Source organism: Pteropus medius, unplaced genomic scaffold (assembly GCF_902729225.1).
Source record: "Pteropus medius unplaced genomic scaffold, Ma_sr-lr_union100, whole genome shotgun sequence".
NCBI lineage: Eukaryota > Metazoa > Chordata > Mammalia > Chiroptera > Pteropodidae > Pteropus > Pteropus medius.
In genome coordinates this window covers 870,737-898,501 of record NW_024355206.1, presented here as the reverse complement: position 1 = coordinate 898,501, position 27,765 = coordinate 870,737, and the positions used below count along the sequence as shown (strand labels likewise).

General features: G+C 52.3%; 2 protein-coding genes across 3 annotated transcripts in view; one reads left to right on the top strand and one right to left on the bottom strand.

The window, feature by feature from the left end:
- AGBL1 (AGBL carboxypeptidase 1) overlaps positions 1-27,765 on the bottom strand; it is a 535,540-nt gene that overhangs the window by 501,255 nt on the left and 6,520 nt on the right. Inside the window, exons 2-3 of the mRNA XM_039858445.1 lie at positions 15,390-15,583; positions 10,235-10,472 (exon numbers count right to left, since the gene is read on the bottom strand). Of these exons, the coding sequence (XP_039714379.1) occupies positions 10,235-10,238 (4 nt within the window). The 5' untranslated portion in view covers positions 10,239-10,472; positions 15,390-15,583. The remainder of the gene's footprint in view (positions 1-10,234; positions 10,473-15,389; positions 15,584-27,765) is intronic.
- KLHL25 (kelch like family member 25) overlaps positions 25,170-27,765 on the top strand; it is a 20,704-nt gene continuing 18,108 nt past the window's right edge. Inside the window, exon 1 of one of the 2 annotated variants that reach the window (XM_039858447.1) lies at positions 25,170-25,501. The gene's annotated coding sequence lies outside the window, so the exon portion shown is untranslated. Of the gene's footprint in view, positions 25,502-26,286; positions 26,337-27,765 lie in introns of those variants that run through there. The other variant, XM_039858448.1, reaches the window with a different exon arrangement.

Genomic DNA, 27,765 nt, shown 5'->3' with positions numbered 1-27,765 from the left:
CATAAAACGCCACTGTGGAGTGGGTCAGAGGTGAAGCGGGGAGGAGCTGGACTCAGGGCCAGAAGCTCTCAGGTAGTTCCAGACGCTGAGCAGCCATATCTTATGTTGGAAAAGCCATTCTAGACAGATAGAAAAACTGGGGAAACAAACAGGCCCCAAACCTCAGCAGCTCAAGGTAATAAAAGTCTATTTCTGGTTCACATAACAAATCAGCGCGGGCCTGCTCCACAAGGCCACTGAAGGATGGGAGCCCTCCTGTGGTGGGGGGGGCTTCACCCCTGAAAGCGGAGTCCCTCTGGGTAACCTCCGTGCCCAGCACAAACACAGGAGGACAGGGGCAGAGGGAGCTGTGCCAGAGGTTGCATGGCCAGGCCCGGAAATAGCGTTTGTCACTGGCCGCAGGAAGTCACGTGTCTGCGTCTAACCTCAGGAGGTGAGAGAGACAGCTGAGTGCCAGAGCGGAGGGGAAGTGGGCTGTTTGTGGAATATCTAACTCTCCTCTGCTTACAGAACTCACTGGTCATAGAAGCAGGACCCTCAGAGGTCAGAGAGTCCTAAGGCCTCCCCACCTTACCCCACATGCCTGCTAGGACCCTGGGCTATGACATGAGGATCCTGTGCAGTGCTGGGGGGGAAAAGGGAGAGAACCCAGCCAGTCCGCTCCTGGATACCCAAGAGAAATGAAAAGACACGTGCACAGAAAACCCTGTACACGAACGTCCACAGCAGCCCAAGTGTGGAAGCAGCTCAGAGAGGGTCTACGCAGACAGCAGAATATTACGCACCCATGAAAAAGACAGGACACACTGAGACGCGCTGCTGTATGCATGATCTCGAAACACTATGCTCAGGAGAAAGAGCCAGACAGGAAAGGTCAAGTGTCATACGACTCCCCTTAGATGACGAGACACCCAGAACGGGCAGACCCGTTTTGGGGGCCGTGGGGGAATTGGATGCAGAGCGACTGCTAAGGCCACAGGGCTTCTACTTGGGGTGACGAAAATGTTCTGGGTTAGATGGTGGTGAATAGACTAAAATCCACTGGACTGTACGCTTTAAGAGAGTGAATTTTATGCCATGTGAATTACTTATATCTCAATAAAAACGAGGGCGGGAAGGTAGAAAGGACCTGGGGGGCGGGAAGGGAAGGAAAGGAAGGCCAAGGCACCACGTCATCCCCCACCCAGACCCGCCCGCACCTCCCCGACCTCCTTGCCGTCCGCGGGGCCCCCTCCACAGGCCCTGGCAGCCCGTTATCCTGCAGCTGGTTAGTGCATCACAAGGAGACACACGCACAGTAATCGTAGTGGTGACGTGTGACAGAGCCGAGCCTCGTTTCTGCCCCTCGTCTCCAAAGCAGCAGGTGGGCAACTGTGCCGGGGACAGGCAGGGGCTGCAGAAGCAGAGAGCACCAGATGCACGGACAGCAAACGGCATTACTGGTCTCCATTTCTGCAGGGCCCTGCTGGGCACCGGGGGGGTCTCACCGAACCCCAGAGCTTTTGCAAACAGGCACCTGAAAGGTTTCTGCACCATCGGGTCTTTTAATGACCTTTCCCCTCAAAAAGGCCAAGTTTTCCACAGAGGCAGCTTTTTCTTGCTGGGGTGGTTCTAGAAAGTTCTGAAAACAGACCACCCAAGAATTCTTCATTTCAGGAGAACCGGCCCCGCGTGAGGACAGGTCAGCATTTCTGGAAAGCGTGTTGAGACGCTGGCCACGGTCAGCCACTTCAGCCATCATGTCGTCCTCACGGCGACCGGAGGAGAGGCACATCACTCGTCCGTTTCACAGATGAGGAAAGGGAGGCACCAGGGGAAGGGCTGGTCCACGGTCACCCGCCCACGAGGAGCAGCACCGAGTCTCAGGCCGCACTGGCGAGGAAGGGCTCCAAACCTCATCGAGGTCAAAACTTTCATCGTACGAACGAGAGACACGAGGCTCGGCGGGGGGCAGGGCTGGGGGCAGGAACTGTCTTTCCTGCCCCACAGTGCTCCGCGGCCGCCACCCCGGCGTTTGACGGGGAAGTCTGTGCCACGAGCCCACACATGAGATGAGCTCTCCGGTCACCTCCCGTCCTCAGCGGGCAGTCGGCGACCCCCTCGTGTGCGTCCGGGGCGCCCGGCGCATCCCCTATTGGACTCCAGCTGTCCTTTTACGTGTGAGTCACCCCACTGAACTAGGAGCCACCTGCGGGCAGGAACCATAACTGCTTTATCTTTCCTTCTCAGAATCTAAAACGATGCCTCAATATAGTGTCGAGTGGACCTCCCTCCTTCATCCATTCATTCATTCACAAACGCTTTCTGAGCACTCGCTACGTGCTGGGTTTTATTGTGGGGTGACAATGCCCTGGGGAACGAGACGACCCAGGTGCTGATGGGCCAGGGGGATGGGACATGCGATAAACTGGACGTGAATAAATAAGGGAACAGATCATTTCAGGCAGTGATCAGTGCTTTCTAGACGAAAAAAGAGCATTTTAGAAAAAAACAGGAGCGGATAGACACGGGGCGCACAGGAAGTGACACCTGGACAATCAGGAGCCAGCCAGGTCGGCGCATTTAGGGCAGAGGGAACCAAGCTGGGCGTCTTGAAGAACTCGGGCCTGACGGCTGGAGGACGCTGAGCAGAGGGACGTCCCGCCGGCCGCTGTCAGGGGAGGACAGACCTGCAGGAGCGCGGTCCACAGTTCAGGACTGCGGGGGGCACCGGAAGAGCTCTCTGCACGAGGCCGGGGACCGGAGCCAGGTCTCCCGACGGGGCGTCACCGGCGTCGGGACTGAAGGGGCACAACCTCAGGGACCCCAGGTGGCCCAGGCAGAAGTCCCGCCAAAATGTTTCACGCCCACCTCATCGTACGGAAAGAATAACGGGGAGGGGCAGCTCCAGAAACAACGTGACCGTAGACACCAGACCGTTAAGTGCAGGGTGTGAGTGATTCCAGGGCAGCGTGGACGGGAGGGGGTGGTTCCACGGGGAACATTACCGGGGCCCCCGGAGCAATTTCAATGTGAATCGCACGTTATGTAATGACGATGCACCGGTGTTAACGTTTTGAGTGCGATCTCGATGTTGCGCTTGCACAGGGAAAAAAAGGAGCTTTATTCTTAGGAGGTGCGAGTTGAATTACTAAGGGGCGACGTGTCGGAATGTCTGCAGCTTACTTTGAACCATTTCATCCGAAAAAGGGGAGCACGCGAGGGAGGGAATAAATGTGGCTGAGTGAACAGGAAGCAGGCGGTACTCTTGCAGCTCGTCTGGAGGTTTGCGATTTTCAGAACGAAAAGTTCAGAGGACGAGAAATGAGCAAATTACTGATTAAATGAACGAGATGCGGGGGTCGGGGGTGGGGTGGCGTTTCTCTAAGAATCTTACGAGCGGTTGGGCCACATTGTCCCCTACGTGGGCGGTTCTGGCAGGACTAGAACGAGAGATCTCTCCTGGTCTCCCCCAGGGCAGATTTTATTTTTTTGATTTGGAGGGTCGCGAAGCAGCGCGGGCGTTGCGGGCGATGCCTGAGTGGATGCTGCCATCTAGTGGCCGCCCGCGGACACGGGGTCCCGGGCGCCACGGCGCTGCCCTCCACCGGGGCCCGCGAGTGAGCTGGGGCGAGAAGGTGTCAGCACCTTCGTGAACGTCCTTCCAGAGCGAGCAACGGACACACGCGGCCTCCGTCCTCCCGGACGCACGGCCTCTTTGGCCTTTAACATCACCAGGCCTGACAGCGCTTTGGCTGACCTTACTCTACAGAATCGGAGCCAGGGAGCCATTTAGGGGCATTTTACTGCCGTGTGCGCACGATACTGAGTCGTGGGCGTTGTTTGCTTATTCACGGAGGCTTCTGATGACGACACTGGGCACTTTTGAAACCACCTTTTCAAACCTCCAACCCGTTCCTAGACGCAACTTAGAAAGCAGGTCTGGGGACGGTCCCCTTGACCAGGAGACAGCGAGGACAAAGGAGTCGACTGCCTTCGCAGGAAAAAGGAGGGTTAGGAGTAGCTGAAAATATCAGTGGAGGGTGCTGGGGTCTGGGGCAGGCGCCCGGATCTCCGACACACGCCAGGCGATGCCGCGGGCAACTGCTCTACGGACCAGACGTCGAGTAACCAAAGCCGGCTGGGAAGCCACAAAATGAAGAAGTGACCCGCCCCTCCTGTGGGTGACAGGGACACAGGGACGGGGCGAGGCACCCCACTCCCTCTGCCCTGAGCCTCCATTTCTAAACAGACAGCGAGGCTGAGAGAGAAGAGCACGGACCGTATCAGGAGAGCCCCCTCGCAGCCCGACCCCTCGCCGATCAGCTCTGTGACTCTGGGCGAGGCTCCCCGTCACACGTCCCACCGGCCACGACCGGCTGTGCAACATCTAACAGAAGCGGATTCGAAAGTGTTTCCAAAATCTCAAGATGGTACATAAATGCCAGGTCACAGAACACACGTGCACACACCACACACACGCGCACACACCACACACACCGGCGCGCACACGGACCATCACCCCATGGATCGGTCTTGGTCGTCTTTTGCGCACCCCCACCACTGCATACCACGCTCACACACGCACACGGATAAATCGCTTCATGGATCGGTGGTCGGCGTTGATGCCTTACTGCAATGCACACACCATACCACGACACACACTGCATACACACACGCTGCAGCGCACACGTACGCACACCGCTGCGGCACACGTACGGATAATCGCCCCATGGGTCCGGATGGTCGTTGTTGCTACTACACCACACACACCGTTAATGCGTTACCTGGACCGTACATCGTCCGGTGTTGTTGCGTGATGCTACACACCTGATGCATACGCCACACGCCACATACACACTGCATACACCACACATGCCTTGCCTGCGCGTACGGACACACCACCTGCGCGCATACCACACCTACACACGTACTGCCTTTTCCCACACATGCACACCACACACACACGTACACACCACACACGTGCACACACCACCACCAGCACGTACACGCTTCCACATACACACATGCACACACACACCATACCTGCACGCTTGTGCACACACATGCATACACCACACACAGTGCACACTGCACATGCACACACACACACCACACACTCGCGCGCACACACGCGCACACACACATGCACACAGAGACCCCACTGTGGACCCACCGTCAAGCTCACTCCTGTTTGGGGGCGTGAGGGGCTAGTGGAGACGATGATGAGTTGAAGAAAAATAAAAACGCGTTGCTTCTCTCCGGAAACTTCACACTAAATGTCCAGATAAGTTAGACTAAGAACAAACAGCGCCAATAAAAGACAGGAGGTGCCGAAAGCCACGGATGCGGAGGGCTAAGATGTCCCCAGAGGGAGAGAAGCCAGGCTCTGACTCAGGAGAGCGCGTCTGACCTGGGACTGCGGTCGAGGGCAAAGGAGCCACTGCGGTGCTCGCGTCTGGGCTCACAGGCCGCCTCGCAGGGCAGGCGTGCTGGGCAGTGGGGCCTGGACCACACGGAGAGGCGGGCGGAAGGACTTGGGCGACGCTGCCCCCTAGCGGTCAGCTGAGAACTGACACAGCACTGGAGAGAAGCCAAGACCCAGCCAAGGCGCAGCGGACATTTGCGCCTGTCTCACGTTCGGGGTTCAGACGTGGACGGGTCTTTTTCTGGGCTGGGGGATCCCCCAAGGTGAGGACTGACCTCGAGGACCAAGGGGAAAATCAGCCCAGGTGACAGCATGTCCGGCGGAGAGCAGGGCCAGGGAGCTGCGGCGGGCGGCCCGGGAACAGCGAGAGGCCGGCCAGGGCGTCGCTGCCCGCACCTGCACCCTCGGTGACAGACGGTCTGGGGAGAGGAGGACTGGGTTCCGAGGGAAACACAAGCTCCTTCTCCACCTGCCGTGAGCACACCTGAGCAGGAAGGAGGGCTGGACAGCGGCCCCAGGTGAGGCCCAGAGGTCGGCGGGCAGAGGACGAGTCACCAGCCCCCTGGGGACTCTGCCGAAGCCCAGCACACACCGTCACATGCGTGTCAACTCACTTATTCCGCAGTGAGGAGGGCACGTCACCTTCGTCCCTACCAGTGAGAAAACGCGATGGTTACGAAGACTGTCCCTTTCTCAGGGTCACTAATTTAATTAGCGGCAGAGCCGAAGCCCATGCCGCCTGCAGCTCCGTTCCTTCCCAGGGCGGAGCAAGCAGCACCAGAACTGGCGTTTAGGAGCGGATGCTCACAGCAAAAATAAACTACACTGTGAGAACCCTAATGAGCAAAAAAGGGAGAGAGCTTAAACACGCCTGAGGTTTGAACGTGTGGCCAACCGGAGTAAATCACCTTCGCACAAATCGGCTCAGGGCCCCCTGAAAAACTGCGCATTCCTTCGGGAAGGTCTGAAGCAAAACCAGCCTGCCGCCGCCCTGTTTCTAGGTTTGTTTCTGCTACGCGCTGCCCCCTCTGGGCGGAGAGGTACACGGCCAGAGGAGAAAGCAGTTACATTCTCATCCCAGAGCCGAGCAGGGGAGAAGCCTTCCTTCCCTGACGGCCAGATATAAAGTGATCTCTCATTTTCCGAACGAGAACATGACACGCAAAAAACGTCTGGGGGGGTCAACTCGAATATGCAAACGTTCTGGGGATGTGGAAGGAAGAGTCAAATGTCCACTTATAAATATTTCATTTAGTCACTTAAGTGCTCAGTGCTCTGCAGTGGCATAACTTGAATGTTTTTGCATCATGTATTATTAATATACGTCTGAAACTGGAGCCACGGTTCCGTCATGGCCCCACGTCCACCTGCCAATCACAGCTTGCTTCGCAGCCACTTAATACTTGGGGCTCAAGGTGTCTTTCTTAGGTCCCCACTCTCTCCCCGAAAGAAGGGCAAAGGTCCTCATGCGAAAAATGCAAAACCTAAGAAAGACTCGTGGAATTTTCCAGCCAATTTTTTCTGGTTCTTGTTTTTCTTACCTTGACGTGATCAGGAATTTTAAAGAAAATGATGCATCAACATTACAGGCTGTCAGAAGTGCCACTGCAGAATATGTCAACAATTTGGGGGAAATTTTAATATTTCAACAGCCTTCTTTCTTGAGAATTGTTTTTCTTTTTAATGACTTCATTACTCGAAAAGAATACAATCTTACAATTCCTGATCTCTAGTTACTGTGAAGTTTTTCAAGAACATGTGTTTTTTTTCCCCCTCGAGCATCGCATTTGCGGTGGAAACACAGATCTGTCTGACTACTTTGTGGGCTGGAGACGTGTGCGTGCCCTGGCGTGCTGCCAACTAAACTGAAGTCACGTAAACTGAGCTCTAGCAAGAAAGCAAGAGAGAGTGTACATCATGCCGTGGAATACTACGCAGCAAGAAACAAGGAACGAGCTCTTTAAACACGCACATGAACCTCCAGAGAATTACACTGAGTGAAAAAAAAGTCAACCCAGAAGGTTCTGTACTCTGTGATTCCATTCATATAACGTTTTTGAAATGACAAAATTACAGAAATAGGGAACCGAGTGATGGTTGTCAGAGGTTCAGGAGTGGACGGAGGAGGGAAGGAAGTTTCTAGGCTTGATACAGTTCTCAGAAGAGGAGAGCAAGAGGGGCCTGTGTGTGACATAAATGTCTGTATTTCTAACGCCTCCTGCCTGTGGTATTGAACTAGTTTTGCAAGATGTTACCAACTGGGAAAGACGCATAGAGGACACACCGAGATCTATGTTACGTTGTATAACTGCATGAGAATCTACCTCAACATTAAAACTTTAATTTAAAACAGCCACAGAGATGTTTTAGATGTTTACAATGGTCAAACGAGGTGAGGTGATGAACAGGCTTTCTAAATTTACTTGAACCGCTTCGGTTCAAATCTAAGAAAATAAAAACACATCCTCAAATATGGTTAACATTCTTACTTTAAAAGAATTCCCTCGGCGGATGGGAGAGATTGCAAGTACAGCCTTGTCAGCCAAGCCCTGTGGTTTATTCAACACTATCTCCCTTATCTTCATACTGACTTTCCGAGGCTAGATTCTGATCTGCATTTCAAGGGGGAAAACACTGCTCAGAGAAAGGAAGCGACACTCGCCAGGGCTCCCGGCGAGGACCTGGCAGCGTTGGGTTTGTGTGGATGTGTGATTTTCCAGCGCAGATCTGCTAGCCACTGAAGAAGCAATCACGATGCCCAGGAAGAGAAAACCTTTCAGCTGCAAGCCGCTGACCCCCAAACGGCAAGAAAGTAAATAAGTAAATAAAGTCGAAGGCTGCTATCAGTTAAAAGCGACTTAAATAATTAGTTAAATATACAAACATGCATGACAACTAAAGGCCATATGTGACCCTGGATATGGGAAAAGATTTTTTTCCTTATTCTATGAAAGACACTAGTGGAACAATTGATAAAATTCAAATAAAGTCTATCGAGTAAATAATAGTATTATATCGACGTCAGTTCCCGCTTTTGTACAATTGCACTGTGGTCATGAGAGAGAATGTCCTTATTTTTAGGAAATATTGAATGAAGGACTTAAAGGGAAAATGATATCATATCTGCAACATTCTTAAAAGTATTAGAAAAATATATATATATATACACATCTATATATCATGATGGAGGGACAAAATTTGAGGACTCTGAGTGAAAGATACATGGCAATTCTCTGCACCACATTTACAGCTTTAACTCTGAAATCATTTCTAACTATTTCGATTTTTAAAAAAGCATTCTAGGAACTATCCAGAACCGCTATCCGGGTAGAACTCCGATGATAAACATTTTCTTGTAAAACTCTGCAAACATATTGTTCAGGTTCGTTCTTCATTCTTTTCTCTTTTTACCTCCTCTCTAGGCAAACTGAAATTAAAGGATGATTTGCCCCCACTAAATAGGCTGGAATTTCCAAAAAGCAAACCACCCAAATTCCACAGCAGACAAGCCCTGCACAGCTGTGACCTGCTCACCCGTGGGGCCCACTTCAGGACCCACACACAGAGAAGGCATTCCCAAAAGCTCCCTCGCAGCTGGAAAATGGGATTCGGAGGGCGTGGCTTCTCTCCAGACAGGCTGTCAGCACAGCCAGCCACCTCTGGATGCCTGCAGGTGTGCGAGCCGCCCCCAAGCTGGGTCCAGAACCCAAGAAGTCACGGCAGCACATCGTGAATACGGAGCACCCAGAGACAGCACTGAGGGAGAGGAAGACCAGGGGGCTGGGCTTTCGACCAAGCAAAAGAGATACAGAACCAGGTTCTGGAAACACGTGGGCACAGATGGCGTGTGATACCCACGTGCGCGAGAGCGATCTGTCTCGACGTGCAGTGGAACGTGCAGAACTGCATATCTGGGCTTAGGGAACATTTTCCAATATCACGTCCCTGGAACACGCACCACCTTAGCCACGCCGGCTCCTCCCAGGCTGAGCCCTGCGCCTGCAGCCCGGCGGGCACGCCTCAGATGCCTGCTTCCGAGCCGCACGTGTCAGAAAGCAGAGGGGGCCGCGCGCCAGGCAAGGGGAGCGGCTGCGTCACAGGGGCGATTTCCCTGCTCTCTCGCTCCTCAGTGCTTTGCACATCGTGCTTCCTTGGTCCTCCGTCTATCTCTGTGGCGGCTGCATATCAACAGTTCTGGCTGCACAGAACTGACTTTCTGAACATTCAGAATCTGCTACGCACGCACGCACGCCAGAGGACAAGGCCAAGTCTCCCTATAAATTTGTAAACTTGTTACCATAGAGACAGGCGCTGGGTTCTCCAAATGTGGGTCGACAGTGCCACCTAGTGGGATAATGGTGATCCTGCATTCCCCAAACCACACAACTTTGGAGGCGAGGGGGTGCTTTTATTTTATTTTTTTTTCTGTCTCATTTCTTAGCTTTCTGGTGTTCTCCTTCAATATTTCTAGAGATCTGGCCACCCATATCTACTTCAAGTAAGTTTTTCTGAGGCTCTTTGCTTTCCACATACGGAAATAGAGTCTGGCGTCGCATTTCGGCACTGGCGTGCCATCTCATTTTCTGGGTGCTCTGTTCTACGGCCCCAGCCCTGGCTCTAAAGAAGTCAGGAAGTGCTGCAGATGTCACACGCAGTGACACAAATAAACCGACGCTTACCCGGAGGAGGATACGGCTCACTGGGGATTTAAAATAAGGCCCTCCTTTATCATTTCGTTCACTTGTTCAGGCAACGTGACTTCTTTTCTACTCCACAAAAATACAGGTGCAAGAAATAGTTTTCCTTGTTTTCTATAAGTCAACTTACCCATTTCATCAGGCAGCAGAAAGGTGACATCAGCAAGTTCAGGGGGCTCCTGCCCTCACTTTATCCGAGTTCCAGAGGACCGTGGCATTGGCTCTGGGGACAGGCTGGGTCTTTGGGGTCCACACTCCCATCTGCCTGCTCATCTGAGGCCATGACAGCCCAGCAGAGTCTGCCACATCCGCCTGGTCCAGCCACCCCTGCTGCTCTGCCCCATCATCCTCCCCTGATGCGTGACAGCCTGGCGGGACAGCAAACGAGGGTGACCCTCAGTGAACATCTCTAAATAATCTGTCAACCAACATTCATGACAGCCACGAGCATGACCTGTTGGAGGGTCATAGTGTGTAAAGATGAAAACAGGACCCCTTGTCCTAAGCTCGCGGGCTCCTCGGAAGGCAGACTCGTGAACAGTACAGGAAGCGCCAGGCAGTCACTGAAAGGCAGCCACAGCTCAACATCCCTTAAGCAAAACGCTTGGGACAGATGGGTTTGGGGATCCTGAATCTGTCGTATTTTAGGAAAGAAACCAATCTACATACTACATATTTCACACTATCTCCATCAGGGTCTGGGATGTCACCCATCCTCGATCGTACCCATGTTTCTGCAGCGAACTCAGGAGGAAAAGAAGTAAGACAAAGACGATTAACCACGTCCTGTCAGTTCAAGCAGGAGCTGCCACCAAGCGAGGTTCAGCACCAAAAAGGGGACATTTTGCTTTTCATAATTTTTATCTGAGGTGAGACTTGGAAGGAAGAGCTGGCCAAGTGGCCACCAAGTGGCCAGCCTCGCAGAGGGAGGGAGACCGAGCACGGTGACCCTGAGGGCCACCTGCAGAGCATATTAGGGGAGCCTCGTGCCGTTCAGACTGACGCAGACTCCACACTCCCTCCAGCATTCTCAACTCTGCCTCCAAACTCCTCCTTTGCCGGGAGCCTCCCCTGGCGGCCCGGCCCGACGACCCCCATACGCACTGCTCTGACACTCCTAAAAAGCGCTGTGTGTTTTCTGGGGAATCACTAGAGATCTGAAATTCCTTAAGTACAGATAATATCTTCCCTTTTGGGTATGATCTGCTAACCTAATGCGAGGTGTTTTTCAATCACAGCCATTCACTCCCCTATAACTACACACACCCCGCAACTGACAGTAATAAAAACGACACGTTCTTAAAGAATTTCTGGGGGCAGTGGAAGGGCTGGTGTGAGCCCTGGCTGTGGAAAGGAGGGGAGAGGGGATGGAGCCCCTCACTGATCTATTGCGTGTGCTTGTGTTTTCTTTCTCTCCACTCAAGGAACCAACTCTGCCCACTACACAGAAACTTTTTCCGTATGTTAAACCTTGAGTCAGTGAAATTTCCAAAGCTGTCGTGTAAATATCCGGGCGATAAGCAAAGGGAGGCAGATGGAGTGGTCCTCACAGTTATTTTTGCTTCTCTATCAAAATATCGAGCACAAATCTTTTAACACACATTAATTTGGCATTGCACACAAACTGTCCCGTAAACATTAATCACTCCTCAATCGCTAAATGTAGCTTCTGTTCTGGCATTTCTTCAGCATTTACCAAGAAAGACTGGACCCAAAACCCAGAGTATAAGATACGGAAGGGCCTTGCCTGGGCTAAGAGACGGGCCTGCCCTCCTCCCAGGCTAGACTGCCCACCCGGAAACTGGCAGGCAAAGCCGCTCCCTGTGCTGTAAGGGATGACCAGGAGGAGGGCAAGCTGAGTGGGATATTTCTGGACTATGCCTGTTCTCTGAGGCTGCATAAATCAACCTGAACTCCTCGGAACTCTGTTTTCTGCAAACCGCGGGAATGTAAAACCATATTACTGGTTCGGAGTTGTTCAACGTGGGCTTTTTTCTCAATTCTGAAGACACGCACCGCATAAAACCAAATATACGTCTTAATACACTGGAAATGTGCAGTGGATTTCACTGAAAATAATTAGAGCTAGGAAAAGGACCTGGGGTGACAACACGGAGGAGGGAGGTCAGGTCAGTCTGTGAATCAGTCTGGCTTGGCCATCATGACAAGATTCGGTCGAAAGGGGGACCCTGAAGCAGCGTAGGCGGACGTGGGCTCCGGGCAGGTAGCTTTGCAGCTTCGCCTCTGCGGCTGGAGAACAATGCGCGGCTGTGGCCGCCAGAGGGCGCGCCCGTAGCGTCCCGCGCCCGAAGGGCTGGTGCGAGCTGCGCGGCGGGGAGCGGGGATCCCTCTCCGGGGACCCCTCTCCCGAGACCAGCCGGGACCCGCGGCTTCCGCAGTTACCTGCAGAAGACAGCTCCTCTGCCAGGACGGTCGAAGAGTCAGCACCTACTGTCTGGCCCCGCGGAAATTCAGAAGAATTGGAGGGAGGGAGGAAAGGAACGCGCACCGAGCGGAGTGCAAAACGCGTTCACATCGCTTTTTTCATTTCAGTTACGAATGAATCGCTCCGAAAATAGAACAGGAGCTAGAGTACAAAGGATGCGTTTCTTTACTGGCAGAGACGGACCTATTAGGAGACCTCCCTGAAGTCCCCACGGCGGGGCCGGCACGGGGTCTGCCCGCCAAACCCCACACCTCAGAGTTGACTCTAATTTGGAGACTTGGACCCCCCAGATCATAAGATCTCTTCAAACTAAATGTGCAAGCAGGACCCTCCCTCTGCGAGCCGGCCAGGTCCCATTCCTTGTCAGTCACCCGCAGGCCCCTACCGCTCAGTGTGCAGAGTGGGCTTTAAGCGGCGTCGACCTGCCCTGACCAGCCTTCAGCCCCCGCCAGCCCAGTCCTCGCGCCCCTGCGCCTCCAACTCCCGACGCGCTCGCATTGTCCTTGCATCTGATGCATGCGTGCACCACGTCTGGCTCCCTCTCGGCCACAGGGCTCCCTCCCCTCCAGTACCACATCCACGCGTGGCCTCAGGCAACACTTTTTTCAGTTCCCAGTAGCCCCGAGTGTCTTCCTCCTTCCCAAGAACCGTTTTCCCGCTGCCACCCCAGCCAGCTGGGCTTCTCCCGCGAGCTCAACCTGGGGCGCAGCGTGTTTTTCCAGCAGTGGCCACAGGAGGGCGCACATCCACCTCCTGTCCAGTTCACCTGTACCCTCCCAAGGCAACGCTTTCTGCTAACTCTTGTGCCCCCAGCCCCTCCTTCAGGGAGCCCCTCAGCCTGCCCTCGCTACAGTAGCGTCCCAGGTCTCCCCTGGCCTTTGTCTTCCATCATATGATTGTCCCTTGTGTCCCATTCCCTCGAGACCTTGTGTGTGCTCCAAATCCATTCATGGGCCGTGTGTGTGACCTGGGTGTGTGACTGCTGTTCTCTGAATCCCGGGCTCCTGGGGACACTGACACCCACAACACTGTCCGCTACGGTGATTCCATGAGATGACAAAGAGAAAAGTCTCCTTTCCTTCCCTGAGAGGCAGGACTCACCAGGATGGGATGAGGCCTGGGCCAAGTTCCCCATCCCTGCCCCTCCCCCAGGTGAGGCCCAGGCCCCAGCCCTGCAGATCACAGAGAACCTGATCTAAGCCCCCTTCCCGCCCCATCCCTCACCCCCAAGGACTGAGTTCTAAGAGAATCACTTCCTGCTGCCTGGGCTCAGTGGCTGCAAGCGGCCAGCAAGGCCTGGGGGACCATCTCGGTGGCTCACTCAGAGCCTTCGGCGGCAGCCGGATGGAGACTGAACACAAAGAACCGATAGATGTGGTGGATCTCCGCACTGAGCAGCTGCTTAACACAGGAGTTTATGGGGTTAAACCAAGTCCGAGTCAGAACCAGCCTCTCCTGTCCTTTTCCCAGTGGAAAAGGTGGCGAGTGAGATTCTTTGCCGTGGGGCCTCTGTGGAGGCATCTGAGGGGCCCTGGCCAAGAAAACCAGCTGTACAGTTCTCCGGTGGTGTCATCTGGGGGCCTGGTCCACGGACGCACAGCAGTGAGACACATCTGTTCTTTTTCAGGTCTCCTAAAACCACCTTTCAAAAAACAGCCACTTTTAGGAGTGTGCAGCCATCAGGAACGCTGACGGAGCCGCTTTTCACCCTCGCTGCTACTGACGTCAGAGGCACAGTGGGCGCCTCAGAACATGGGTGGGATGCTACATCCTGGCACTTCCTGCCAAACCTTGCCCACGGCACATGGATGAGTGTTGGGGAGCGATTGAAAGAGTCTGGGGGAGGGAGCCCCACTGTCGTTTGGGATTTGGGAAACATACGTCTGCCATGTGTCGATGCTGCCGGCTGCCCACTCACCATGCCTTTCTCGCCCACCTGACACAGAACAGGCATCTGCCCCCATCACTCGGTCCTGCGCTTCAGAGGAGGCCATAGGGGCCTCAATCCAATGGTTTCGGAAAGACAGACATAGAGAGAAGGTGATGTGAAGACACACAGGGTGACGACAGAGGCAGAAATGCTGAAGTGACGTGTCTCCAAGCAGGGTCGCCAAGGACTGCTGACAGCCGCCAGACGCTGAGAGAGACCTGCCCACACCTTGGGTTCAGACTTCTCCTCTTTGTCACTGCGAGAGCATAAATTTCTATTCTTCAGCCCCCGAGTCTGTGGTGATTTGTTACGGCGGCCCTCGGGAACAAATGGACCGTCTACTGCCCTTGGCGATGCTGGCTTCTCTTTTCCCTTATACTCTTTAATCCCCGTAGCTGTTCAGAGCTTGCGGATTTGGCGCTTGTCCATCAAGCTTCAAGAAAGACAGGCAGTATTCTCCGCCTCCCCACAGCCAGTTCTCTGAGAAAGAACTCTCATTGGCCCAGCGTAACTTGGGAGATAAATCTGGACCAATCAATTGCGGCCACAGGAGAATGCCGTTGCACCAGGAGGGCGGTTCTCAAAGCAGCATGTGGATAAGCAAAGGGAGATGAGAGAGGAATTTGTAAAGCAGCAAGTGTTTAGTGCAGGTATCCTTAGATCCTTACTCCAAAAATACTGGCTTCCCTGGACTGTGCTGACCCATCCTTTTGTATTTTCGTGTGTATCTATCATTGTTTATTAACAATGGGGTATAAAAAGGAGAAAGAACACGGACTCTTAGAAAGCCAGAAACCTAAGTTAACCAAGGAAAGACTGGTAATTTGCAAAGTCGAAGAGAGAAGAGACACCTGTATCACTGAACACGCAAATGGCGCAATTTTAAGTAAATAATTTGATTGTGCTTACCTCATGCTGCCTGGCAGACTGAGCTGATGGCTCAGCTCTGTGCACAGGGGATATCGAGACGTGGCCAAACAAAACGGCTGGCATCGGCCTTGGCCTTTGCAAACGTTCCCTTCTTCTGAGTTACGGTGGGGACACTGAGGGCCACTTATTGGGGTTTTTCAGCAGCGAATCACCTTTGTCTGATTTCATCGTTCCTGGCAAAGAGAAAACCCACGTGATAAAAACTGAGTAGAGGCAGAGAGACACCCAAAACGTGCCCACGTTTGTCTTAGAAATAATCAGCTACATCTGAACAGAAATGGCCAGGGCAAGTCTTGAGAGGCCGACTGGTTACTATTTCTCCAAGGAGGACTCCTGTGATGTGCTGAAAGGCGAAACACTTGTAGGGACCTCTTGGCCGTTCACCTGGACCACTGGGTAACAAAGGATGCCCGTGATGCTTCGCCGAATTCCTACGTACCAATTTCATAATTTCAGCTACAGAACCTTTACCACAAGTGTTTGTGTCAGGTAGCCCACAGTGCTTATAAATAACGGGTACGAAGCCTTGATTACTGAAGAGGAGGTTTAAGATAGGATGAGAACCACCTCAAGCCATTTTGAAAAGTCAAGTTATTCCCCAGGTATGTCCCTGCACAATCAGTATGGGTTTTTTTTTTATGTTATGTCTATTTTACTACACTTTAAAATGATTAAGTAACTCCCACTAACGGCATTATTCAATTCCTGCTCCAAATAGGGTGCTGAGTGGTTAAGAGCATATATTTACTTTAAAATGGCCCAGAAATAGGTTCACCTCTGAGTTTCGCATAGATCTGAGCATGAACTTGGATAAAGTCGATGCTCAATCTTCAAAAATGTTTTCTTAAACCAAAACATACTTTTTTCTTTCTGGTGACCAAATCTTATTGAGCACCAGGTTCCCCAAAGACTCCTTGGGGCCCGCACCCAGCTTTTTTCACAGCTGCTGAGCAGCTTCTCCAGGTGGCGTTGCAGGTGGTACCCTGAACTGGCCCGTAAACATGTGGGAGGGTGCAGCCTCTCTGCTCCGCAACAGAATCAGAGATGTCCTCACTGGGCCATTGGGTTCACATCAGGAACTAGCAGGAATTTCCCCCATGGGATGTCTGATGTGGAAAGGTCTCTGCAATGGCTTACCCTTTGCCCCTTGCTTTTAAAAATGGGGAAACTGAGGCCGAGCGAGGGTTGAGGGACTTGTTTAATAGAAATAAAAGGAAGAAATGGGGAGGAAACTCAGGACTTTGGGAACCAAGTCCAGATATATTTCCACTACAACAAGCTGCCTCACAAAAACATAAGTGCCTCATGAGTTTCTAAGTCATCTCTGCTCAAGAACCCAGCCAATTTTCTCTCCATGGCTTCAGTGTTAATAGATGCGCTGTCGAAGCGAGCATGTATAAAAACGTGCATTGTTAGCAGTGGTGATGGAGCCCTGGATTCATCTGTACATCCTGCTATAATAGCACACATCACACCGTTTTCTGCCACTGTGTCTTTGCTGGTCCATCTCCCCTTCCCCCTCCACCGGACTGTAAATTCCTTGACAACAGAAGTTGTCTTGCCCCCAGGTCCTAGCACAGCACCTATACAAGTCGGCCCCTGGAGAGATGGCAGTTAGACCACTGATGGTACATGTCCTGTGGGACATGTCCTGTCTATAACGACAAGCATTCATGTCATAGTTTAGTCTCAGAAAAAGTGAGGCATTGAGAGAACGTGTGGGTCCAAGTAAATCGTCAGAGGCATAGTAGAATTCTGCAGAGGCCTTATGTTTTTTTTGTTTTTCATTTTGTTTCTGTTTTACTGCTTTATAATAAAATTAAAGCCTTGTATCTATGTCAGAAAATAGGTGAGGGAACCAAATATTTTAGTATGTCCCAAATTTTAAGCATAAGATCTATTCTTAGAATGAACTCAGTTGTTCATTAATTCTTTATGGATGGAGAACCTGGGTGGCCAAGCCAAAGATATATCCATCTGGCAACCAAAAGCAACTTCGAAATAAGCCAAATCCTGCATTTGTGTTTCTCAAAAAACATGCAGCGGAGCTGAGGACACAGTGCAGAGAAGCCCTTGTTAGAAAGGCCTTGTCTTCCACAACCATTTCCTTCATACTCTGCAGTGGCCTCAGTCAGCGCCCTGTAGACATTCTTGGCACAAAACGGATCAAAACTGTGGAGTAACACAGCAAATGCGTCTCCTCTCCAGCCTCAAACCCATAAAATAGAACTAAATTAATATAAAAGTTATGAGCCTCAATACAAATGAGAATAAGAGGTGGGGCAAAGGAAGACAAGATTTCAGCCAAGTTCTGCACCACGGTGAGGCCCAGCCGCTGGGTGAGCAGAAGGAGTCCCAACCAAGAGTCACATGGACACACGGCACGCAGAAAGGACCTCAGCTGATCCTGCAGACACGTGGAGAAAGTTTAGAATTCAGAGATGTTCGGGGGACGTGAAACGTGAGGCTGACACGGAAAACGGGAGAAGACGTACAAATGGAGTGAGTGGACTCACAGCCTCTATGTCCTGACCACCCCGCCTCTCACACACACGAGGAAACAGACGCCTGGGAGCAATCCACATTCCCTCCAGGAGGACAGTCAGACAACTTTTCCTTAAAGGAACTGAATGTTCCAGGGGGAAAAAAAGCTGTGTTCTGCCATGGACAGGCCCTGGGTGATGGACAGCAGCCCTCATCCCCCGCGGGCAGAGCCTTCCACGCGAAAAGCCTCACCTGCCACATGCGGAAAGATGCAGATCCCTGTGAAGGAGGATCCAGCAATATGGAGCAGAGTCACATACGCATCTGGTCGCTCACCAGCAAGTCCACGTCCACGAATCTACCCAAAGGCTACACTGGCAAAGATACGAAAAAGACGTATGCGTACGGCTACTCACTGCGACTGTGCACGAAACAGCAAAAGACAGGGCCTAAATGCCATCAGCAGGAATGGGGCGAATAAACAGCATGGATCAAAACAAAGGTGAGGTCTGCGGCTCTGGAAACGAACGAGGCCGCCGCCTGTAAATTTCCACGAGTTCACCTCCATGTCGCTATTAACACTGACCACGGATTATACGGAAGTGTGTTCATTCTTAGATGTATCAAGATTTCCTGATTGTTTTTCTGTTATTGATTTCTAGTTTGATTCCATTATGGTTAGAGAACACATTCTATACGATTTTTTTTTTCCTTCCATTTTTGGTTGTTGTTGATGTGTTTTGTTTTTTGTTTGTTTGTTTGTTTTATGGCCCAAGATATAATCCATCTTGGTGAATGTTTCATGGACACTTAAAAAGAATATATATTTGTTTGTTGAGAAAAGTGTGATTCGATTCATGTTTCCAAATATCTTTGAGGCTGTTTTGATAACCTATATTTTCCCAGAAAACTTTCAATATCAATGAGGTTCTCAAAACACTGAGTTACACTGTAGCATATTTTTGTGTGTGTGCATACATGATGTTTTTATATTTGTACAATATAGACAATTATCTGCAAAAAGTATACACCTTGTAGCATTTTCTTTGTAAGATTTTACCACGTCCATAAATGTGATCCTACTCTACCTATTCATTTGTGACTTGCTTTCCTGGATATCTTGTGTTCCAAATGTAGCCATGTTGACACATAAAGACAGCTCATGGCTTTCAACTTCTGTGCAGTAACCCTTTCTGTGAACACACCGGAACAGTATGTCTACTCTGCTGCGCTGATGTGTATTATGGGCCTGGGTGGGCTCCGCAGCAGCACAGTTAGCAGGAAGGAGGACGAGGAGCCAGCCACTGCCTTCCCCTTCCTTCCGGCCTTCTCTCCTGTGCCCACACCACCGGCCTCCGCTCCCCTGCCCCCCACAGTCCTCCCACGGTGCCTCTTCTTTCCTGGAACCTCTCGCTGCCATTTTTCCAGGTCTTCGTTTACACCTTGGGAAGCTTTCTCTCCCCCTGCTGAATTTCACTCACCCAGTAAAGCCCAGCACAAATGCTGCCTCCAAAGCTCACTGTTCCCTCCCCAGCTCTGTCATAGGGTTTTATTTGAACCTCTCTGACATTCTTACTTTTATTTTGCACTTTGTGTATTTTCTGCACCGTCGGGCGTGATTTGTACTCTTTTTAATGATAAGGACTATGATTTATTCACCTCTGTGCTCCATCTCCCTCTGGATCTGTTCAATTCTCAGCACTGTGGCGGGAACAAGCTGAGCCGCTGATAAACATTTTTAAATCGACACATCAATGAACAAAGCCCGTGGCCTCTAAACAGCTCCTAGATAACATTCCCGCTGTGCACAGACTCATTGGAACATGGAACAAAAATCCACGGCGTGCACTATTTTCCCGGAGAAGCCCTTCTGGAGCCAAGCCCAGGAATCCTGTGGTCCTGTCATGGCTACCTCCCCCTCCCCAAGTTCATGGATGCCAGTGAGTGGGCCTGAGGGGCGGAGGCCACCCCCACACACAAACTAGGAGGGATCGTATCCCTAATGGAACAGATTTTCAAGTGAGAGCTCCAGAGCTCCAGCCCTTCCAGCTGGGAAGTTACCAGAAACCACCTCCAAAGTTATGATGACATCACAAATGATAATTACAATTAATTGAACACCTATGATCAGTAACCCAGGGACTGTCCTTGGTACCTTACACACATCTAGTCCTAATTGCAGCTGCTAATATTTTTAAGGTTTATTAGGTCTAAGGTCTGGGCTAAGTGTTGTACACAGATTTTTTTTTTAATTTAACCTTCTCAAGAACCCTATGACATAGGAACTATTATTAGCAGTAATATTAGTACTACTGTTCCCCTATTACCGATGGAGAAACTGAAGCTCAGAAAGGCGAAATAACCAGCTCATGGTCACGCACTTCGTGTCAGAGCCAGGATACAAATCCAAATTCTCGTGGCTCTCTGTAAATGCCCTTCCTCTTCCTTCTTTCCTTCCTCCTTCCCATCCTCTCCTCCTCCTTTTTAAACACTGTTTTTAATTATTCAAAGAAAACCTGAATACATTTTTCTTAAAATCCAGACCATTGAGATAGACTAAAATCTCTATCCTTCCTCTTCCCTATCCCAAGCTGTGCATAGAAATATATGTTTGATTTTTTTTTTTTTTAAAGCTTCCGGCCTGGTTTTTAAATTATTTTGTAAATAAGAAACAGATTCCCGTGACTCAGAAATCAGCCCCTCTCACTGTTCCTCACTGTCCCCATGTCTGTTCCCGTCAGCCAAAGTGACCCTCCTCACGCACGCGGGGCGCTGGGTTCATTTTCTAAATGTCCTCACCGTGTCCCCACCGACATACACGTATTTATGACTTTCCCTTCTTCGGGCCCAGAGGCAGCACACTGTCCCCTCTGCTTTGCCTCTTCAACAGCCATGGATTAACCATGGTTCCACACTGTGTTTTTCCTTCTCGTTTCTGGGAAGGGAGTTGGACAGGCCCTGGCCAACTTTCTAAAAGGAGGCAGAGGCATCTGTCCTGTGATGTTCTCTTATCTTCCTCCCTGCAGCTAATTTCCACTCCCTCAGATCGGCTCCTCCGCAGCTGGCATTGCGGGCTGGGCCTGGCACATCTGAAGCACCCCCATGTCTGCACAGGCCCACGGCCACGTGGGCCAAGGCAGTCACCCCCTCAGCCCTTCCGGCACCGCCAGCATGTGCTGTATGGCACAGAAGCTTGAGTATGTTTTCTATATCCAAGAAAAGTCTACACTGTGGCTTCTGCATGGTTTGAGGACACGGGCACTGCTAGAATGAAGACCACCGAGTGGCTGCAGCTTCGCGGGCTAGAAGGAGCAGCAAGGTCAGAAGGGCTTCTTAGTCACACAGTCCCCACACTGTCACCAGGTGAAGGCAGGACACCCTCACACCTCCCACAGACTCTGTCCCTGCCAGGCCCGGCCCTGCCCTGCTCCATTGTGCACCCAAGGCAGAAGCGGTGACTCACCAGGGACCTTGATCCTAGCTGCTCCCGCAGAATGACAACTGTACCATCCGGCCCATCCCTTGGGAACTGAAGCTGACAAAGTCATCAAGATCTGCCACGGCCCTGCCCTGGGAGGCCACATCTGACCAGGACTTTCACCTTTGGGGAGCTTAATCGAAAACTGAAGTCTTGGTTGAACTCATCCAATGGGGAGATCAGAACCTACTGACTTGATGGTGGCTCACACCACCCCTGAAGCTCCCTTCAATTCATTCTGAATCAACTGCATAAATATTTATGGAGAGCCTACTACGTGCCAGGCATTGGGCTAGGTCTGGAAATGCAGCAATGAATAAAACAAAGCCCCTCCTCTAATGAAACTTGCATTCTGGGAGAGGAGACAGCCAATGAAATCCCTCAACTGCAGATAAAAACGTGAGTTTGTATCATCAGCCAGGAACACCTGCAGATGAAGGAGCTGCGTTTATCACCCATTGCAATGAGGGAGCCCACACTAGGGGGCACCTCAGCACCAGGGTGTTAGAAAGAACCTACACTAGGATTTCGCTTTGGTTGGGTGGTTTGGGAGGGGGCCCGAGGAAGTGGGGACGTGCTCTAGGTGCAGCGTTTTCATGAAGCCAGAATGAATCTATGATGGAGTATCTCAATAAATCTTATCCAAAAGGAGGGCAGCCCAGGGAGAGGCCAAAGCTGCAATGAATAAAGAAACAGCAGCCACTCGCATGAACCACAGATGTTTGGCATTGCGTGGCTCAGCCCGCGCTCTCGTTTGGCTGTGTTGAGATGTGATACGGAGTGGTCTTGTTTTCGTCTTGGCTCATGTGGACCCAGAGTGCCCTCGTCAGATGCTGATGTTCTGTGAGATGCTGATTTATGTTCGACAGAACACCGGGATCTGGCTGTGTGCGTAGGGCCAGCCAAGACGCCAGGGCTGTTCCTCAGTCCCCAGGAAGAGGAAGATATATTTTGCAGGAGATCGGTGGGTGCATGTTAAGGTGGGGTGCCCCGAGACCTGCAGCCGAGACACTGACTCAGCAGTTGCACCTGTGGACCTGGAATTCTTGGAGAAGGAGTGGGGGTACAGATTTGGGAGTTGCCAGTGTTTACAGGAACATAAGGCATGGGCCTAGATAAAATCACTTAGATGAAATAACTGTAGAGTTATCAGGCATGAATTAGTCATGCCAGCCAGTCACGGATTAATTTTAGATGTATTTTGCATGAGCAAGAAACAAACTGCTATCTTTTTAAAAATCACAGTTATTTGGGGTTTTCTGTCATATGCGGCAAAAGCTAATTCCGATATGAGATTTATTCACAGTTATTTGGGGTTTTCTGTCATATGCGGCAAAAGCTAATTCTGATATGAGATTTATTCACAGCGTTTCAAAACTGTATGCAGAACTTGTGTAAAAAAACAAGGGTTCGGAGGTATGGTGGTCCTGGCCTTCTCAGAACCCTCCGTGCAGTGAGGCAGAATGGACAGGTAAGTGGGTCGTCATGACACTGCCTCAGAGCTAAGTCAGGGGTTTTGCTCCAGGGACTACAGTAAGGACTGAATCAGACGGCAAAGCAAGCTTCATCTCTTTTCCTTCCAAACCATGTATCGACTCAATAACTCAACCCGGGTTCTTGGTCTGACTTCATTCCATCGCCTATTTTAATAGAGACCAGTGCCCGATGTAAGCGTTGGAGTCGAGGAGGGTAAAACGGCCACGCGGACTGGATTTTAGGTGGTTGGCGCTCGTAACCTCACAGAGAACCGAAGCAGAGTAACATGCAATGGTTATGAACTTGCTAAGAATCGATTCTGTATGTGGAGCTTCATCCGACTGACAATTACATAAATGCTCCAGCACTAGAAAACTGGCAGGCTGATAAAACTACAAACGTGCTCTGTGTCATTTCACCAATTATTTGGATGTCGCCTTTTCCGCATGGAAGGCACCCTGACAGCACCCTCGCCCAGCTCCCACCACTGGTCAAGACTGCTCTTAAATAGCAGAAACTTCGTGTCTTAAAAGTGTCCAGCTCTGAGCCAAATGGAGACAAACCTATACCGAGCAGTTACTAGGTGGCAGGCCCAAGACATATGCTCTCTGGTTTAATCTTTACAACAATAACCCTAACAAGATAGGTTCTAGAACTCTCCTTTCACCAAAAGGATCCAACACTCAGAGGCTGAGCAGTCTGCCTCCAGTCCTTCACAGCACCTGAGGGTTCAAACCCAGATCCCAGGCTGCTTGCCTCCACACGATACTGCCCGCCCCCCACCCCCAATCGCCCTCTGGTGGTATCTTCCCTGTCACCTCGCAGCCTTTTAAGCCTGGAATCTCTTCGGTTCTGTATGAGCAGTTTTCTACCCATGAGCCCTCTCTTTCCCAGTTTCCACCAGTCAAAATCCTACCCCTCCTCCAAACCTTTTGTGCATCCCTTCCCGGTCTTCCCACCTCACAGCTCCCCGTGGTGTGGTCTCTGCGTCCCAGGAACTCTCCCTGCCCCCATGCTTGGCCCTTACGGCACTTAACACTTTCTAGACTTTACCGAGGCCCTCTGTATCCCTGACATACCCAAATTATCCATTTTCAGTAGGAGGGAGAAAAGAAAGGTCACTTATTGCTCACTTACTTTGTCACAGGGGTTCATCTCCATTAATCCCGCAAATACTTCCATGAGGACTTTCCCTGCCACGTCAACCGATGGTCGTTGGCACCAATTCGGTGCCAACAGGAATCTCCAGTTTGGGCTGGGGTGAAGAGGAAACCTCCATTTGGCTCAAAGAGCTAAACTGTGATACGGCACAGCTGTGGAACAGCGTGGCCGGGGGGCGGCCCTCGGGCAAGGCGGCCCTACCCTGACGGCAGGGCTGGGAGCCGTCCTCACAGTAGGACGCTCTCGGGTTGAGGCAGGACAGGTAGTCCATGGACACCCCGGCCCCGGCCACAATACAGCTTCGGAAGATTTCCCCTTCTTCAAACCTCGCTGTTTTAGTCCCGGCACGGGACACGAGCCAAAACCGCTCTTGTCCGGCCTAGACGCCATCTTTGGCCAAGGCGTGACCTTTGGCATCAGTATAATCTCATCCTCATTGCAAATACCGCAGCTCCCATCATGCACCTGACGCCATGACAGTTCCGGAAATGCCCCACGAGGAAGAAAAAGCGGGAAACCAAGTTCCCCCGCATACTAGGAGACAACAGGCTGCATCAGCACATTTTCCTGGGCTCGGCCTCCTGGGAGAACAAAAAGTTCATAACCAGCCATCTTTGTGCGTCTCTGATTCTCGCTCTCAGAAGCCCACACTCCCCACCCTTTGTGTGCATGTTTGCTTGATAAACCTCGCACTATCCTGCTTGCTGTTCGTCTTGCCTCTGAAGTCTCTCCTGTGGGGTGAAACAAGAATCTGGTCGCTGGAGCCCCAAGCTCTCTGGCTGTTTGCCTCACCCTTAAATTCTTTCTCACGGAATAAGAGCCCCTGGCTAGCTGGCAATAAGGTGAGGGTACCCGCTCCTCACCACAGGGCTGGGAGGTGCCTGAGGATGAGTTGGCCCTCAGGTGAGGCGGCCCTCAGGTGGCTCTGCTCTCCCCAGCAAACACTAATTTTGACCAAAAGAGGAAGTGCATTCCCAGAATGCCAAGGACCTGACATACATAGAGTAGTCCCAGTTCCTGGTCCCTAATTGGTCCATCCTCATACAAATGAGGACTCCTGATCCTCACAGTTGGATTGGTCCAAAAAGCACTGTCGCGATTGGTCAGAATGGGGCCACTCTGATTAATCGTAAAGAAACTGAAGCAGGGGATCCAGCTATGCAGCTCTGATTGGGTGGCGGAAATTCTCAATGCTGTTGGTTGAAGGAACACTACAGGAATTCCTTTATAAGAGTTGGCTAAGACGTCAAGAGCACAGTGCAGGCAGTAGGGCAGCTTCATGTCCACTTCTCTTCGAAGCAAAGCTTTCCCGAGAGGTCCACATTTAAGAAAGGCTGCTAGGCTCTGTTTTTAAATTTGAGCCCAGTGAACCACCTGGAATCCTCTCCAGTAGACACCTTCTTTTTCCTTTCTAGGAGTCAACACATGTTACAGATGAAGAGACTCTATTCACAGCGACCTGAAGTGCTGGAACGATAGGCAAACCCAGAAGGTAAGAAAGAGAAATGACAGATCCTTCCCTGCCTGTAAGACTAGCACATCCGGCGGATGTCCAGTAAAGTTTTGTGGAATGAATTAATGAGTGGATGAGTGAATGTATATTTGAAGGTTGACGTACAAAAAGGAACTTTGAAATGACACAGACAGGAGAGCTGCAGTACTCTGTAAACTACATATTTCAAATGCGGGCACGGTTTGGTTTAGTAGCTGCAAAAAAATCCCAAACGTTGAAACAAACCCAGAGTAAAACGAAAATGTTGCCGCAGCACTTTCACAACTAAAAGCGTAGCTCCGCAGACCAGGTGCAGAAGGCGTATCTGCCATCTATAAAGCTCCCTCCTTTGGAAAGCTCTGGAACGCCGTTGGGTTTTGTTCCCAAACTTTGGCCGCGCGCGCGCGGGCTCGCGCGGGGGCGGGCGGGGGGGTGGGGGGCTCGGAGGCGCCTGTCCCTTTAAGAATCTGAGCGCTGTCCTTTTCCTCTCCCCGCCCCGCCCCATCACGGTACCGGTGCGGCGGGGGCGCCCACCCCCGTCTCCTCCTGCGGGCTGAACCACGGGCTGGGCCGCCCGTCCGTCACAGAGGCGCCACCTGTGATTGGCTGCAGTGCTTCGGGCCGGGAGGCGGGGCTGGAAGGCCGGAGAAACTAGTTTGTTGGCGGCGCCGGGGCCGAATCGCGGCGGCAGCGGCTCGGGGGCTGTGGCTGTCCGGGGGCGGGGAGCGGCGGCGGCGGCGGCGCGGGGGGCGCGGGGGCGCGGCCAGGCGCCTCTGATCGCGGCGGCGGCGGCGAGACCGGGCGGGGAGCGTGGCGGGCGGCGGCGCCCCGAGCGGTGAGTACCAGGGCTGGGCTGAGGGCGCAGCCCCGGGCCGGTGGAGCCGTGCTCCCGGACGCCGGCGTTGGCACTTGTCGGGTTTCCTCGGCCCTCCCCCGACCCTCCTGCGCCTACTCGCCTGGGAGCCCTCGACAGAGCGAGGTTCCGGCGGCCCGGGTCCCCGGAGCCGCACCGGCCACCCCGGGGTCTCGGGGTGGGCTGGAGCCGAGGACAATGGTGCGTGTGGGGTGGGGTGGGGGGGCTGTGGTCCCCAGCCGGCTCCTCCCGCCTCGCCCGCGCCTGGGGACCCGGCGAGGGCATTTGCCAAGAGCTCTGGGCAAGGGAATGAATTGTTTTGCAAATGGATGTGGCGCGCGGGAGCAGCCACTCTTTCCCTCGGGAGTGGTTGATTCATTGAGTCCGTGGACTCTCTTTTTAAAAAATTACTATCGATCCTGGAAAGCGAAGGCAGCTCGTCACTGAGGATGTGAGCGGCCGGGCGCACTTGACACCGGGGGCCAGAGGGCTGCCTGCCTCGTGCGGAGCGAGGGCCGAGGGCTTTAACCAGGGGAGCGTCCGCCGCCGCTGTGACCCCACAGGCCGTTTACGCCTCACAGGGCACGGCCCCTTGTCCTTGTTCAGAGAGCTGCGGAGCAGCCGAGGTACGGTCACACGCCCTTGCCCGGCGAGGCGGCCACCCTAGCGGGTCCAGAGCAAGTCTCCTCCAGCCCGCTGCCCTCGTTCCCCCATCCCCCCCTCCCACCCCCCCGATCTTGCCCGGGCCCCCATGCCACTGGGCACGCTCCTAACCCTGCTTTTACCTCCTCTAGTCGTCGCTGGATAAGCTTTTCCCTTTAGGAGACTGTCCCCTTAGGGGCCACTCACTTTTGTGCTGCTGCTTCAGACAGAACTGCCACGTTTCATGTAGTTTATGAGCAAAAAAAAAAAAAAATCTTAGAGACACGATCATAGGGGTTGGGGTGGGGGCAGACCGAGGCCCCTGAAGGTCCTTGGGTCCTGCTGGGTTGCTGTGAGCCAGGGAAGGCTCCCAGGCTTAGGCCCTCCTGGTGGTAGGTCAGGACAGAGAAGCCAGGTGTCGGAGCCTTTAGGCACTCTGGGGGTGGGACAGAGAGAGGGAAGTTGCCCGTGGCACTGGGAAGGGAGGCAGGAACCCTCTTATCACAAACCAGACTCTGGTGACTGTGATTTGAGTCAGGCCCCTTGGGACCCCTGGCCTCAGTCTCCTCGTTTACAGACGGGACTAACGCTCAGTGAGCCCAGGTGTGCTGTTAGACGCCTAGGGAATGTTGGCGAAGGCTAGCATCTGGGGCCTGGGGAAAAGTCAGACACAAGGGCCACCCCACCAGGGGCAAGACGTGATGTCCTTCTAACACCAGGCATCCTTGGGTCCCCAGGCTGTGCCTGTGGAGACTGATGGAGTCAGCTT